The 16,751-nt window shown below is 35.7% G+C and overlaps 2 protein-coding genes across 2 annotated transcripts; both read left to right on the top strand.

The window, feature by feature from the left end:
- The first annotated feature begins 1,166 nt into the window (after positions 1-1,166).
- On the top strand, positions 1,167-3,356 carry atp5mc3b (ATP synthase membrane subunit c locus 3b). The gene is made up of 5 exons (XM_073851580.1): positions 1,167-1,226; positions 1,438-1,525; positions 2,211-2,288; positions 2,555-2,745; positions 3,052-3,356. Exons 2-5 carry the CDS (start codon positions 1,487-1,489, stop codon positions 3,164-3,166), a joined length of 423 nt encoding a protein of 140 aa, XP_073707681.1. The 5' UTR covers positions 1,167-1,226; positions 1,438-1,486; the 3' UTR covers positions 3,167-3,356.
- Positions 3,357-7,251: 3,895 nt separating this feature from the next.
- On the top strand, positions 7,252-16,673 carry chrna1 (cholinergic receptor, nicotinic, alpha 1 (muscle)). The gene is made up of 9 exons (XM_073851264.1): positions 7,252-7,402; positions 9,531-9,673; positions 9,804-9,848; positions 10,985-11,094; positions 11,220-11,415; positions 11,521-11,758; positions 12,378-12,601; positions 14,991-15,230; positions 15,315-16,673. Exons 1-9 carry the CDS (start codon positions 7,357-7,359, stop codon positions 15,441-15,443), a joined length of 1,371 nt encoding a protein of 456 aa, XP_073707365.1. The 5' UTR covers positions 7,252-7,356; the 3' UTR covers positions 15,444-16,673.
- Positions 16,674-16,751: the final 78 nt, after the last annotated feature.

Genomic DNA, 16,751 nt, shown 5'->3' with positions numbered 1-16,751 from the left:
ACATGCATTTTAATCCCTCTTATTTTGGAAAAATAATTACCATTTTGCAGATTCTGCAAGGTGTATGTAAACTTTTGACTTTAACTGTAAGTAATCATGCTTTATTGATCACTAAAAGAAGATTTAGTCTATTACATAACTTCCTATTTTGTCATGTTGCCAAAGCAATTGAAGTAACTCAAAAATGTAATATTTACAGGGCTTTTTCTTATGAAAATATTATGTTAATTTCTTTTCTCAAGATTCTCAGTTGCTCCAACCTAAACATACCTACAGCGCCTTGCAATCATATGTCCTTTGATCATGTATAACGTGATTTCAGATGTGCTATTTCAGACTTGTTCAGTATGTCAGACCAGCAAATGTTATATGTGACACTAGACCACAAAACCCGTCATAAGGGTACATTTTTTGACATTTTGATTTGGTGTATAAATCTCAATTTCAAAAAAATGAAAGTAAATAAGCTTTCCATTGAGGTATGGTTTGCTGGAATAGGACAATATTTGGCGGAGATACAACTATTTGAAAATCCTAAATCTGAGAGTGCAAAAAAATTTAATTATTGGGAAAATTGCCTGTTCTCAGTAATGCATATTACTCATTTTTTATATATTTACGGTAGGAAATGTACAAAATATCTTCATGGAACATGATCTTTACTTAATATCCTGATGATTTTTGTCATAAAAGAAAAATAGATCATTTTGACCCATACAATGTATTTTTGGCTATTGCTACAAATGCAACCCATGCAACTTCAGACTGGTTTGTGGTCCAGGGTCACATGACAATCCAAAAAAAAAGTCATGAATTGTTTTATAGAACCCTTATGGATTCTCTCATGATCCAAGTGGTGTTTTATATAACTTTCTTGTGTATTCTAAGTAGCCTATTAATAATTATGAAAACAATAAGCAGTACTGAAATACTAAGCATTGTTTGTATATTTTGTTTACAAAAGTTGATACACCAATCTATTTGCTCTGTCTTATTTTAATACACACTTAATCTGCACTCAGCTATCTTACACATATTGTTAGAGTCTGTTAAATGTGTAAAATAGCAGTAAACATAACTGTTATGTTTTCTTTGCCCTCATTGCAGTTTTAAATAAAGCACCATTGAATGACCTTCAAGCGCGTCATGCACGCATCCGGGAGCTTCATTAAATAGAGGGTCGGGCATGCGCAATAGCTCCTCAGCGGTTCGACCTCTGCAGCCGGGTAAGTGAAGGAGAGCTAAATGGGAACCGGAGAAGCTATATTGTCACAATCTTATACCATCATTACGTTTTAGATGCATTTAATCATATAATTTGATCAATTTCATATTTTACAGCTTGTATAGGCCGTGCAGAACTATTTATTTAGCACCAATCAGCGTTTTGAAAGCGCTGATATTGCATTGACCTTAAACTGTCGGCTTTTTCTATAGAGACAGACGCGGGTTTATTCCTCACCACAGTCAGCGAACTCAATCAAACATGTACGCCTGTGCGAAGTTCGTGTCCACACCCGCACTGGTAAGTATTTGAGGGGATTTTTGCTGTTAGGATAACTCAAGTATTGAATAAGCTCAAGAAAATGATGCTTCCTTAAGATGCAAGAGGCCTGGTGCGCTTGACTTTTTTTTTTTTTTCCTATGATGATGCAGTGCTTTTCGTATGGGTTCTTTAGGTTGCATAGTGGAAAAAATACTGCTGCAGAATTTGTTTGTGTGTATGTCATTGTGGTTAAGATGTCAATGGGCGGCTTGTTGCTAATGCTATCTGAACGGCGATTCCAGGGAAGTCAAGGTCATTACAGAAATCTGACAGCTAAACAATGTTTTATAGTCAGCTGAAATGTGGAACAAAAACAGAACTCTTTTGAATATAATACACTCGAGCTAAAGGATAAAATACAGTAGTGATGGTTGGTTCAAAGCTGCGGGTGTTCTGTTGCTGTCCTTTTGTACTGTACTAGCCACATACCTTTTATTAATTTAATTATGAATGTAATAACTTGTTCAGTTTACATTTGGAGTGTGATTTGATAACTTCAAATGTTAGCAAATATTAAATAGATTTTCTGGATGCAAGGCACCTTTCACATAATTCAAGTGTTGAAGCAACAGTTAGGCCTTAAGTGTCAGTCTTAAGTGCAGCATTTATAACGAACGTGATTGTATGTCTTTGGTCCTAATGTGATTTTTCATCTTTGTCTCAGGTCCGCTCTGGTTCAAGGGCGCTGTACAGACCACTCTCTGCCTCTCTGCTCTCCAGGCCAGATGTCAGCTCTGCAGAGGTGAGTGGTTTATGCATATGTCATGTTTAAGATCAGGGGCACTTGCATGCTGTTGTAAATGGGTGTTTAATATCCTTTTAGCAGATATTTTCCCATTAAAGCCTTTTCCCTATGCAAGGACCAGTTCATAAATCATCTTAAGAGTCATTCCTGTTATATGCACTTGCATGCATAAGCTTGATTCAATCTACGAAGTGGTCAAGTGATGAAGTGAAGTCTGCGGCTCATTCATTTTTGATCATGTCTTTTTCTTTTTGTCTCTTAAGGCCAGCCCAGCCTTTCTGCCACAGACAGCCATTTCCCAGGTTGCAGTGCGGGGTTTTCAGACAAGCGCCGTAAGCCGTGACATCGACACAGCCGCCAAATTCATTGGTGCTGGTGCTGCCACTGTGGGAGTGGCAGGTTCAGGAGCTGGAATCGGAACAGTGTTCGGCAGCCTCATTATTGGATATGCCAGGTAGACAAGACCAATATGCACCACTGATATGGTTTCTGAAAATAGTTACCGTCTTGTTGCCATCAGTAGTACATGAAACAATGATTTCCTGACCTTTCTGTATGGTACTCAAATTGTAAGTTAGAGTATTGCAGCAATGCAAGAGTAGTATTATGTAAAATGTTGAGTTTATATATTTCAGCTTGAGCAAATTTAACCTCATGCATCACACTGTTGTTAGCCACTGTCTGTTTTTCCATGACAAAGCAATGTTCCTTATAGAGATCTGGTGACGAGTGACCTCTGACCTCTCTTTCTCTCCCGCAGGAACCCGTCTCTGAAGCAGCAGTTGTTCTCATATGCTATCTTGGGATTTGCCCTGTCTGAGGCTATGGGTCTCTTCTGTTTGATGGTGGCTTTCCTCATTCTGTTTGCCATGTAAATACTGCTCCGTCCACCTCTGCCCACAGCTGTGACGACACGTGTTTTACACTGGCTACCAAAAGAGTTCTGTGTTGGTGTCATTAAAATTGTACATTTTCCAAGTTTTTGTTGAAGGCTGATAAGGTAAAACATGTATTGTAAAAATGTATCCAAATACAGAATAAATACATGTATTTCACTATTTAAAATGTTTGAAATAGTATTTTTTTGTGTTGGAAGTTGGTGCCAATTACGATAGTTGGTCTTTGCAGGGGGTTCTCGTTCTCATGCGTCTTGGAAAAGTTTGAAAAGTGATGATTAATTTTTCCAGTCCTGGAAAATGTGAGGAAATGGAAAATGTCCTGAAATTTTTTTTTTTTAGTTGGCCTGAAAAAGTATAAAAAAAAAAAAAAAAAAAACTTTAGAAAACATTCAAACTGCCATAAATCGGAACCAACCAGTTTTTGCTCCGAATGCACAATCTGCAATCAGCTGTTTGGTTTTATTTCAGCCGATCTCTGTTCCAGTCTTGCACACAAACTGAATTGCAAGCATTTTCCAAAGTGTAATTTTTGTGAAAATGTTAACGAGTGTGTAATCAGGATGTTAACAAAGGCCAGAGATGCTGGAGACTGATTCCAAAAGGAGAAAATGCTGGCAAGCTCACTGATTACGATGTGCAAATTATTGGAAGAAAGTCCTTAATCTCGAATTAGGGGTTTATATATAGAGGGGAACTGTCTTCAGAAAGTTAAGATGGTATTTTGTTTTTCTTCACCTTGTCTCTATCTTTTTCTTCCCGTAAGAGGCGGCATAGCCATTTGTAAATTTGATGTCATCTGCGTCCAGCTATTTTTGTTTATATCTGTATAAAATGTTAGTTTTAATGCGTGATATTGCAAATTGGTGTGTCTGGACATTTTAATTTATATCTTAATTATGAGCACACTGGTTTGTAGTGCAAATGTTTTTACGGTTTACTGTACGTTGTTATTCTTCTCGTAATTTTCCAATAGCAGCTAATGAAACAGAAGTCTTACTCATAAGCTTAATTACACATTAAAGAAATAGGTGGTGAGTGACTTACTAAGGCCCTGATCACGCATTCTTTAGGTCTGAAAACGTGAGGCGCACTGCAGTGCACTTTTTTTTATGTTGCTAGGCAACCACCAAATCAGCAGTCCTGTCACTCTAATCAAAGGATTATAGCGTGAGCGCTTTAAAATCGTTGGTTTTTGCTGTTAAGTAAACTGTCATATTAGCAAAAACCTTAAATATGGCTCTTGGTAACCTGTGACAGACACCAAAAGTTTCTCCTCCATCACCACAGTCTCTGCAGTTTTTAAGCAACAGTAAACTTTTGTCACCACAACGGAAGGCCTGCCTCACCATTCATTCGATTGGACAATGGAAAAAAAACGTGAATGACATTGGGCTTTTTTCTGCTCAGTTGTTGTTTTTCAACTTCAGGTGCTCTAAACGCTCCTGCAAAAATGCGAGGCGCCCGGGGGTGCGTAAACAGCACGCAAAACTCTCACTGCCAACCGAAAACAATTCAAAAAAGGCGCGTCTCACTGCAAAAACGTGTTCTGTCTGATCAGGGCCTAAACTAAAGTGATATTTCTAGCTGCAGTGCTGCTTTGTTTACAGTGGTAATTAAGCAAATGCTCTCTTGCTGCTGTTCCATAAGCGCCACCAGCTCTCAGAGAGTGAACTTGTGCTCTCAATCAGCTCATCTGCTTTTATGTAGCAAAATTTCAAATAATGTCAGACCATTCTGTTTTTAAATCAGATTTTTAAAAAAAGCATCTTATTTAATCTAAATGAGATCAGCTGCTTATGCATGTAGAATCTGTCTTTGGGTGGTGATTAAAATGCAGTGGTTGCCTCTAATTTTAAATGGTTACAGTGTTTGTCCTGTAATAGAACAACAACAACAAAAAAAAAAAAAAACGTCATGTTAATTTTATTTTTTTATTCTATCTTATCTCTTGCTTAAAAAAAAACCAAAAAACTTTTTCTGAATTAGAATCGGCCAGTTTGCTTGTAAAAAAAATCAGAGAATCAAGATCAGTGCATCACCACTGACAGTTTGAACATTAAGGTATTTCCCAACCTTCTATTAGGCCATTTATCCTTGTTTCATTCCTGCCATAATTAAAATAAAAAAATGTCCTGGAAATGTACTTAAAGTCCTAGAAAGTGATCTCTGAAACCTTTTGGATTTGGAAAGGTGGGCACTGTCATTTATACATTTTATGGGTCTGGCTTCAGCTGTACAAAACAGCTCGTTTTGCTGCTTGATATTGCAAATTAGTGCCAAATTAGTGCCATTACTACCATATTCTTTTTAAGTTTTTTTTTTTTAAGCACACTGGTTTGTAGTGCAAACAGTTTTACCATTTACTGCACGTTGTTATTCTGGTTATTTTGCTATACCGGCTAATGAACCATAAGTCTCACCCAAAGGCGTACTTCAGCGTTAAGGAAAAAGGTGGATACCAATCTAAAATGAGTAAAAGGTGATTGCAATTGCATTTTTTCGCAATTCTCAATTTCTGACTTTGACATTCTGAGGAAAATAAGAACTGGGATATAAAATTAGAATTCTGACACCCCCCCCCCCCCCCTCAAAATTCAGAGTTAACATCTAATAAATCTTTGTTTAAATCTAGCAATTATTATTATTTTTTTTTTCACTTTGAAATAGAAAATAACAAAGTTGAGTTGAAGAGTTGATGCAACTGCAAGGGGGCGACACTAGAATGCATTTTCAAAGGTAGGGGTGAGCGGGGCACAACATAACGCGGGGTTAATTGTAACACACGTGGTTCAAATATTTTCACAAATGCTAGCAAAACCAAATTCACGGTATTTACTAGTTGCCATAGCAACACTATGCAGAGAAAAAAGAGCGCCAAAATTCAAAAGCATTTTTAAGATATCGCTGAATATTTATTTTACCATAGTAAAAGTACATTTCTGGCTGAAGTAAACTCTTCATTTCAGTTTTTAGTATTCATTCAAAATTAGACAAAACTGCTATTATTTTAATCTCCAATTTGTTATTTATCAGTTTAGATAGTTTATTAATGCTTGACAAACCAGCAGAAGACTCTAACCTGTTTTAAACTCCGGTGGCGCAGATGGGGAACGTTGCGTTGTAACACTGTGTGACAATATGCCCCGCTGTTATTAAACTATGCTATTATATGACATTAGATGCAATTTACACTATTGACTTATAAGGATTTTGATAAGAAACCACAAGAAACAGGTGAATAAAGGCTGACAATCAATGTTTAATCTTCAGATGTTATTATTTCAAGAAATGTAAAGCATTTTGACTTGTTTATGTGTGTCGTGTTCTATGAGAGCTGTGTGTGGAGGGACGGGAATGTTTTTCTTAATGTCTAAATGTTTTTCATCTATTTGTCCACATTGTTTTGAACTATACTGAACAGCTGTGTGTTGCGATCAGGGCCATTCAAAGCATTGTTGCGATATGTTCATTGTCAAACTCCAAAATTAGATTATTTTTATTTTTTTTAAAAACGTCATTACTTCATTTGAAAAAGTTAACACATGTATTTTACTGACAAAATATTTTAGTTTGTTGTGATTATTTTTTTCGTTCGATCAGATAACATTTTAAGCTGTCATATGGTCGTGTTACAACGTGCCCCTCAAATGTTACAATGTACCCCACCTACGGGGCATGTTGTCACGTTTCACTTCCTTTCTTTTGAGGTAAATAACGAAAAACGTATACACTGTAAATATGAAACAAAGCGATATATTTGTACTAGACACGTGTGAAAATAATGTGGATAAAAATTGTACTCTGAACCCCAAGTGGATTTACATAAACCGCGAAATTCAAAAAGTGTTAGGTTGTGCCCCGCTCTCCCCTAAAGGTACCTAAAAGTTGGTGGATATATTTAGACATTTTTATCAGTGAGAACTAACAGGTTTAGATCAGCTAAAATGGTTACATTCAAAACATTTGATAATTATGTCAAAACAACGCTTTAAGTTTAAATCAAGCACACACGTGCAGCAATGTTTGTCTCCCGCTGACTCTGACAGCTGCCAGCTCACGCCACAAGCGGGTTTAACAATACTGCAGCTCATACACACAGAGTTCAGCTACAGTCAGGACGCGGTGCTCCTTCAGTCGACTACAGTCGACTTTCTTACAACAGGGGGATGAAGAACTTCATACTGATTTTACCAATTTTGCCTTTTCTGTTTGGTGAGTAACTACTTCGTTTTATATTAGAATTTTAGGGGGAAACCTCCCAGATTCTTCAAATTTACCATGAGTTGAAATACATTGCTGAAGACTTAAGTTTAACTGATATTATAAATCTAATCTGTTATGGAGAAGAACAGTGTACTTACCTAGAAACAACCTCTGTGACAAAAAAACAAACGTACTTTTCACCCGAGCTTTTATTAGAAACTGATACAAGTTCATTTCCATAGGAATATATTGCTGTTATGTATTTGTGAACACCTTTAAAAGATTTCTATGCTACGTGAATGCTATGCATACTATGGGTCGTGTTTGATTGACAGGTGCAAGTGCGCGGCCTGCCGGTGTTGTGCCGAATTCTGACCCCCGCCAGATTACTACCCCCCTAGTATTGGTAGGTTTAGGGTTAGGTGTGGGGGAGGGGTTAGGATTAGGGGTGGGGTTAGGATTAGGCAATCAGGTAGCGCTTTCAACGAGAGGGGGTCATAATTTGGCAGGGGTCGAAAAAAGGCACAACACCGGTCTCATTCAAGTGGTCTGTGGCTAATGTGAGATCAGTCTGTCAGCGGTCAGTTTTGTGATATTTGCTGACAAATACTCGCCTCGTCTCTCTCTTTATATTTTCTGTTTCTTTTTTGCCAAACCTCTTGGATGAGTCTGAAATCAAGGCTCTTTTCAGCAGGGAGAAGTGATACTGTGAAGTGTAAATCCGATACCGGTTGTGGCCCGAGCTTAAACCGAAAACACTCTTCTTTTTTTGTTTGTTTTATCTCAAATACTGTAAATATAAATGTGGACTCAATAGCTCACTCATTTACCAGTACTCAAACTGATAGAACAATAGTCCTGATGTTGAAATCAAGTCAACATTTCAATTTAAATGGTCACATTCAGTCATTAACATTACATTTGTTACATTTAGACATTTAGCAAATGCTTTTATCCAAAGCGACTTACAAAAGAGGAAAATGGAAGCAATCAAAATCAACAAAAGAGCAATAACATGCAAGTGCTATGACAAGTCTCATTTAGCTTAATGCAGTAAACGTAGCAAGTTTTTTTTTTAAATTATATAATAAATGGAAAGAAAAGAAAAAGCAAGCTAGTGTTAGAGGCCTAAAAATTAGAATTAGAATAGAGGGTGCTAGAGTTAGAGGGTCAAATAAAAATGAAAGAGATGTGTTTTTAGCCGATTCTTGAAGATGGCTAAGGACTCAGCTGTTCGGATTGAGTTGGGCAGACACATATGTGACCCTGAACCACAAAACCAGTCTTAAGGGTCAATTTTTTTTCACCTGGGTGCTAAATAAATGAGCTTTACAATGATGTATGGTTTGTTAGAATAGAACAATATTTGGCTGAGATGCAACTATTTGAAAATCTGGAATCTAAGGGTGCAAAAAAATCTGAATATTAAGAAAATCGCCTTTAAAGTTGTCCAAATGAAGTTCTTAGCAATGCATATTTAGTAATCAAAAATTAAGTTTTGATACATTTATGGTAGGAAATTTACAAAATATCTTATTATCCCAGTGATTTTTGGCATAAAAGGAAAATCAATAATTTTTATTAAAAATTTATTTTTGGCTATTGCTGCAAATTTACCCGTGCTACTTAAGACTGGTTTTGTGGTCCAGGGTCACATATGAAAAAAAAATAATTTTTACTTTATTATTCTCAGAACAACATGGTTTAGAAATGTAATGAAACTAAATTTCCTAATTTGACCACCCAGAAACCAGTTACCAGAATAAGTTGATTATTTACAAGCTAAATTTCTGCATTACTTCTGTTAGTTCTGGTTATAAAGAATAGTGACATTACTCAGACATAGATTGCATGTCATAGTGTTTCATCTGTGTGTGTGTGTGTGTGTGTGTGTGTGTGTGTGTGTGTGTGTGTGTGTGTGTGTGTGTGTGTGTGTGTGTGTGTCATATGCAGTTGCTTGACTCCATCAACCTTAATCCTCTGTGGCATTTAGGATGGACATGTGTGTTTGTGTGTAAGAAGAGTGGGGTGATAACATTTTCTCACAGAGCAACTAAATAGTGTGTGTGTGTGTGTGTGTGTGTGTGTGTGTGTGTGTGTGTGTGTGTGTGTGTGTGTGTGTATTTGTGTGTTACAGGACCAGCACTGTGCTCAGAAGATGAGACGAAATTAGTTAAAATTCTGTTTACCGGATATAACAAGGTTGTTCGTCCTGTCAGCCATTTTAAGGATCCGGTAGTGGTTACTGTGGGACTACAGCTCATTCAGCTTATCAGTGTGGTAAATTATACCTCTGTTTATTTCTGTTTCTTGAATTCTGATTTAAGTTTATTCATATGTTTACACTGTTCAAATAAACATTTTGTTTTCTCTTGCCTTTCATTATCTTTCCTTTCTTTCTTATTTGCAGGATGAAGTTAATCAGATTGTCACCAGCAATGTGCGGCTAAAGCAGGTGTGGGTTTCAACTGCACTTTCAGTTCCTGTGTGCTGCATTCAAAATAGATATCAGTTGATATCAAAGTGTTTACTGTGGGAAAATTGATTTACCAGTCAAAAGTTTTTAATAGTTTTTTTTTTTTAAAGAAGTCTCTTCTGCTCACCAAGCCTGCAGTTATTTGATATAAAATACAATAAAAGCAGTAATATTGTGAAATATTTTTACTATTTAAAACATCTGATTTCTATTCGAATATATATTTAAAAATGTAATTTATTCGGGTGATCAAAGCTAATTTTTCAGCATTACTCCAGTCTTCAGTTTCACGTGATCCTTCAGAATTCATTCTAATATACTGTTCAGGAAACATTTAATTATTATCGTCAGTATTTACAGTTAAGTACATTTTTTCAGGATTCTTTGATGAATAGAAAGATCCAATGATTAGCATTTATCTGAAATAAAAAGCTTTTGTAACATTATACACTATACCATTCAAAAGCCTGGAGCTTTGGATAAAAACATTTATAATGTTACAAAAGATTTCTATTTCAGATAAATGCTGTTCTTCTGTCCTTTCCATTCATCAAAGAAACCTGAAAAAAATGTACTCAGCTGTTTTCAATGTTATAATAATAATACATGTTTTTTGAGCAGCAAATCAGAATATTAGAATGATTTCTGAAGGATCATGTGACTGGAGTGACGATGCTAAAAATTCAGCTTCGAAATCTCAGGAATTAAATTACATTTTAAAATATATTCAAATAGAAAAAAAAAAAAAAATAGCAAACATATTGTTTTTGTTGTACTTTGAATTACATTTTAACTTTACTCAAAAACTTTTGACTGGTAGTGGTATGAACAAAAACTGAGATTTAGGCAATGTTAAAAACATATTCTGTACTTTCAAAAATGTCATGAAACCTGTCAAGAAAAATGTGTAGGTCACATTTAACCTTAAAAAAAAAAAGAATCATTATTTTTTTTGTAAAAAGCACAATTTCTCGTTACTGTTATGCACCTTGTATTGTCTTTCTCAATATTTTTAAATGATGATTCTGAATACATTTTGTAGTGATTTTGTTTATTAATTTTAAATTAATATCAAATTAATTATTCATTCTTTTTTCTCCTTATCTGATGTTCAGCAATGGAAGGATGTGAATCTGAGGTGGAATCCTGATGACTACGGTGGCATCAGGAAGATCAGAATTCCCTCCACTGACATCTGGAAACCTGATTTAGTGCTTTATAACAAGTATGAGTCACTTCATCCAGAACTTTCACTCTTTGCACCTGTAGTATTTTAGTGTAACTCTTTTAGAAAATATAAATGCATGCATATTCCTAGTCTGATAGCTTTATTTATTTGTGTATGTGCAGTGCTGATGGTGACTTTGCCATCGTCCATGAGACAAAGGTCTTATTGGAGCACACTGGTATGATAACATGGACTCCTCCAGCAATCTTTAAGAGCTACTGTGAGATTGTCGTCCTTCACTTTCCCTTCGACCTGCAAAACTGCAGCATGAAACTTGGAACGTGGACATACGATGGCAACCTTGTCATTATCAACCCAGTAAATATAACACCACACTCAATGGATGCAGTAGAAGTATATGTAAATTGCTTATTGTATGTATGTGTATGATCCAGTTTATTCATACATCTTGTATTTGTGTAGGACAACGACAGACCGGACCTCAGTAATTTCATGGAGAGCGGGGAATGGGTGATGAAGGATTACAGGAACTGGAAACACTGGGTGTATTACGCTTGCTGTCCAGATACGCCCTACCTTGATATCACTTATCACTTCCTGTTGCTCCGCCTGCCACTTTATTTCATTGTGAACGTCATCATCCCCTGCATGCTGTTCTCCTTCCTCACTGGGCTTGTGTTCTACCTGCCTACAGACTCTGGTAACCATTTGTGTTTTTGTGTGTGTATGTGTGTGCAATATGGCCAAAATTATTATATTTCTTTTTTTGTTTTTGTTGAAAATGTTCTCGTAGTATATTTAAATATATATGTGACCGTGGACAACAAAACCAATTATAAAGGTCAATTTCTTTAAATTGAGATGTATACATTACCTGAAAGCTGAATAAGCTTTTCATTTATGTATTAGTTGGGATAGGACAATATTTGGCCGAAATACAACTATTTGAAAGTCTGGAATCTGAAGGTGCAAAAAAATCTGAATATTAAGAAAATCACCTTTAAAGTTGTCCAAGTGAAGTTCCTAGCAATGCATTGTATTAATCAAAAATTATATTTTGATATATTTACAGTAGGAAATTAAAAAAATATCTTCTTGGAACCTGATCTTTACTTATTCTTACTTATCCTAGTGATTTTTGGCATAAAAGACAACGTATTGTTGGCTATTGCTACAAATATACTTAGTGCTACTTAAGACTGTGTTTGTGGGGTCATCCCTATTTAATATTACAAATGAAAGGTACTCGATCCCATTTGATTATTATTTTTTTATTATAAGCTTAATGGACTTTTTGAACTTTACTTGCTTCTGTCTAGGTGAGAAGATGACCCTCAGCATTTCTGTCCTGCTCTCTCTGACTGTGTTCTTGCTGGTCATTGTTGAGTTGATCCCCTCCACCTCCAGTGCTGTTCCACTCATTGGCAAATACATGCTCTTCACCATGATTTTTGTCATTGCTTCCATCATCATCACTGTGATTGTCATCAACACACACCACCGTTCCCCCAGCACACACACTATGCCTGCTTGGGTCCGCAAGGTATGTATGGAAAGGAACAGCTTCTACTTTTGTGTTACATGAGAAAAAGTCATACAAATTTGGAGTGACATGAGAGTTTAGCAAGATTTAATGGTATGAATGCTCTTACAAAAAAAAGTTATTTAAAGTATGCTTGCATTGGCATACTTCTTTTAAATTATAAATAAGAGAGTATACTTTTAGTCTACTTTTTATGTACTTATGAGAGATGTGCTTAACAAAGGTATAGATTGGCTTATACTGCCAAATATACAGAATATTTGCTATATACTTGTACTAAATTGATTAAAATATACTTGTGATGAAAATATAATTATATATATATATATATAGAGAGAGAGAGAGAGAGAGAGATAGATATATATATGAAAATGTAGTATTCTAAGTATGCTTGGCTTATAGTGATAAAGTAGCCTATTATTTATCCACACACTGGCTTCCAGAACTTCCGTTTTTCATATTATCTAATAAACATACAATCAAGCCCAAAATTATTCATACCCCTGGAAAATTCTGACTTAAAGTTACTTTTATTTAACCATCAAGTATTTTTTTGGACCGGAAATGACACAGGCTTCTCCCAAAAGATAATAAGACAATGTATCGTTGTGGAAAAAAATAATTCTCAGCTTTTATTTACATTTGAACAAAAAGTGACATGTCCGAAATTATTCATACCCTAATAACTGTCACAGTCTATGGGAAAATCCAAAGTTCTATACCATTCCAAATAGTCCAAGCTGTTCTAAAGCATCCTAATTACCCTGATTCATTGGGAACAGCTGTTTTAATCAACTCAACAGATCAAAAACAGAAGTTCTCTGCTGTTGGTTTATGGACAGTCATGGCTAACACAAATTAGCTCACTGAGAATCTGCGGCTGCACATTGTGGTTGCTTACAAGTCAGGAAAGGGCTATAAGACCATATCTAAATGTTTTGAAGTTCCAGTGGCTACAGTGCAAAGTATTATTAAAAAATACAAGACGTTCTGTACTGTGAAAAATCTCAGAGGATGTGGTCGGAAGCCAAAAGTGACACCTGTGCTGGCCAGAAGGATAGTGAGTGAGGTAAAAAAAAATCCAAGGATCACCACCAAGGTCATCCTGATCAATCTGGGCTCTGCTGGTAGCAACATCTCAAGGCAGACAGTCCAATGGACACCACTTATCCAGATAAGGCACACAAAAGCCCGCTTGGCCTTTGCAAATGCTCATCTGGACAAAGAAGAAGTCCTCTGGTCTTCTGTTTTATGGTCAGACGACCCAAAACACACCGTAAAAGTGGTGAAGAAATAGTTAGCAGACAAAAACATGAACGTTTTGCAGTGGCTTAAATCTGACTTAAAGCCTGACTTAAATCCAATTGAGAATCTGTGGAGGGAGCTAAAGATCAGGGTGATGGCAAGGAGACCCTTCAACCTGAAAGAGTTGGAGCTCATCGCTAAAGATGAATGGACAAAAAAAAAAAAACAGTGGAGACATGCAAAAAGCTGCTCAGCAATTATAGGAAGCGTTTGATGCTGTAATAGCCAATAAAGGCCTTTCTATTGATTATTGAGAAGGGTATGAATATTTTTGGACATGCCACTTTTTGTTCAAATGTAAATAAAAGATGAGTAATTATTTTTTTCCACAATGATGCCTCTTGTACATCGTCTTATCTTCTGGGAGATGTCTGTGTCATTTCTAATAAAAAAAAAACAAAAAAAAACTTGCTGGTTAAATAAAAGTAACTTTAAGTCAGAATTTGCCAGGGGTATGAATAATTTTGGGCTTGACTGTACATATTCAATTTTATAGTAATAAGTCAGCTTTGAAGTGAAATAGTAAATAGTACATGGGTGTAACAGAGCCTGATCTTTTTACATTGCACTATTAACCAAAATTAAACAAATAAAGTTTATTAGTGTTGTAACAGACCTGACTTATACTGGCTTGTATTAGCAGAATAAGTTATTTTAAATCTTATCTTATCTAAAACATCAAGTCACAATGTCACAAAAGGAGCAGGTCTCCTAAATCATTGGTGTTAATCCAAAGCCATGTGTACATTTAAGGAAAATATACTCAAAGTATGAAGTATTAACAATAGCATGAACCTAGCAGCATTTATAAAGTTAAAAAATAATATGCAAATAGTCAATATAATGAGAAAAAAGTTTGAACAATAAGATTTTTAATGTTTTTTAAATAATTATTTTCTGCTCACCAAGCCTGCATTTATTTGATCCAAGCAGTAATATTGTGAAATATCTTTTACTAGTTTTTCAGGTGTTTATAAACTTCACATATATTTAGGGATATTTTTTTTTACTTTGAGCTATTGTTGAGATTCAGATCAGAGATCAGTGACATTATGTTGACTTTTTTTCTCCTTTTCTCCCACAGATCTTCATAGATACCATTCCAAACCTGATGTTTTTCTCCACTATGAAACGACCATCCCAGGAACGACAGGAAAAGCGTCTATTTCCTGCCGATTTTGACATCTCTGACATTTCAGGGAAACCTATGCCAGCCTCAGTCACTTACCAATCTCCCATAACAAAAAATCCTGACGTACGCAGTGCCATCGAAGGTGTTAAATACATCGCAGACACAATGAAAAGCGACGAGGAGTCCAACAATGTGAGAACATTTTTCCTTCATAAGTTTTTGTTATTTCTGACACTTTTTCTACCTTCAACTGACTACTTGTGTGTTTCTTTCTAGGCCGCAGAGGAATGGAAATTTGTTGCCATGGTCCTGGATCACATACTTCTATGTGTGTTTATGGCGGTGTGTATTATTGGCACATTAGGAGTGTTTGCCGGACGCCTGATCGAGCTCAGCATGCTGTGAGAGCCCAAAGGCCCAAATGAAGCCGGGGACTGGAGTGCCTTGACTCTCTGCTGAGCTGTAGCAAAGAGAATGCTTGATCAGACCAGATGTTAATGAAACCGTGACAACAACTGGAAAATAAAACACATAATTTGTTACTCTTCATTTAAAGTATTTCTGTTAACACAGTTGCTCCTAACATCAGAAAGCCTGTGTGCATATGTACATGCAGAACTTGACAGAAGTAAGCACAAAAGCAGAGAAATATGAGAATGTGTGGCATTTATTTTACGTAGGAGTATATTTTATGTTAGGTTTGTTTTTATTTTTCTTGGTCTGTGTTTTCCATGGTAACCAATGTACTTGAATTGCTTGATATTTAAAAAGAAAAGAATAAATAACTAAAGACGAACTAAACCTAAATAGCAAACAAATGGTTGTTCTTAAAGGAGTAGTTCACTTTCAGAACAAAAATTTACAGATAATGTACTCAGCCCCTTGTCATCCAAGATGTTCATGTCTTTCTTTCTTTCGGTCGTAAAGAAATTGTGTTTTTTGTGGACAACATTTCAGGATTTCTCTCCATATAATGGACTTCTATGGTGCCCCCGAGTTGAACTTTCCAAAATTCAGTTTAAAAACAGATTCAAAAGACTCTTAATGATCCCAACTGAGGAAAAATGGTCTTATCTAGCGAAACGATCGGTTATTTTCTAAAAACATTTACAACTTATATACTTTTTAATTTCAAACCCGTATCTTGCCGAGCTAGACAAGGCGAGCATTTAAGGTTAAAAAGTTTATAAATTGTAATTTTTTAAAAATAACCCATGGTTTTGCTAGATAAGACCCTTCTTTCCTCGGCTGTGATTGTTTAGAGCCCTTTGAAGTTGCATTTTGAAAGTTCAAACTCGGAGGCACCATAGAAGTCTATTATATGGAGAGAAATCCTGAAATGTTTTACTCAGAAAATAAAAAAAAATTATTTGCTTACGACTGAAGAAAGAAAGACATGAACATCTTGGATGACAAGGGGGTGAGTACATTATCTGTAAATTTTTGTTACATTTCCTCTGACAGTTTATACCACTTTGTATTTGGTCAAATGTATTAAACATATGCATATACCTATTTAATAGTTAATTTAAGTTTGTTTTTGGTTTAAACATGCTTTTTGATGAAGCATATATAAGCCTGATTGAAAATGTGAAGATTTGTCTTGTAATCCATAATAAACTACTGGTAATATCACCTCGTTTGGCTTTTCTTTCTATCATTTTTCATATCATTCATAATTGCTTTATGCTGGTTTAGAAAATATTTTCTCAC

Source organism: Garra rufa, chromosome 12 (assembly GCF_049309525.1).
Source record: "Garra rufa chromosome 12, GarRuf1.0, whole genome shotgun sequence".
In the NCBI taxonomy this organism is placed as follows: Eukaryota; Metazoa; Chordata; class Actinopteri; order Cypriniformes; family Cyprinidae; genus Garra; species Garra rufa.
This window is presented reverse-complemented; position numbering and strand designations above follow the sequence as displayed.

Coding starts and splice junctions, on each gene's coding strand:
- chrna1 (XM_073851264.1), top strand. CDS start 7,357: ATGAAGAACTTCATACTGATTTTACCAATTTTGCCTTTTCTGTTTG. Junction 11,416..11,520: donor ACCTTGTCATTATCAACCCA/GTAAATATAACA, acceptor GTATTTGTGTAG/GACAACGACAGACCGGACCT. Junction 12,602..14,990: donor TGCCTGCTTGGGTCCGCAAG/GTATGTATGGAA, acceptor TTTCTCCCACAG/ATCTTCATAGATACCATTCC.
- atp5mc3b (XM_073851580.1), top strand. CDS start 1,487: ATGTACGCCTGTGCGAAGTTCGTGTCCACACCCGCACTG. Junction 1,526..2,210: donor TCGTGTCCACACCCGCACTG/GTAAGTATTTGA, acceptor TCTTTGTCTCAG/GTCCGCTCTGGTTCAAGGGC. Junction 2,746..3,051: donor CTCATTATTGGATATGCCAG/GTAGACAAGACC, acceptor TCTCTCCCGCAG/GAACCCGTCTCTGAAGCAGC.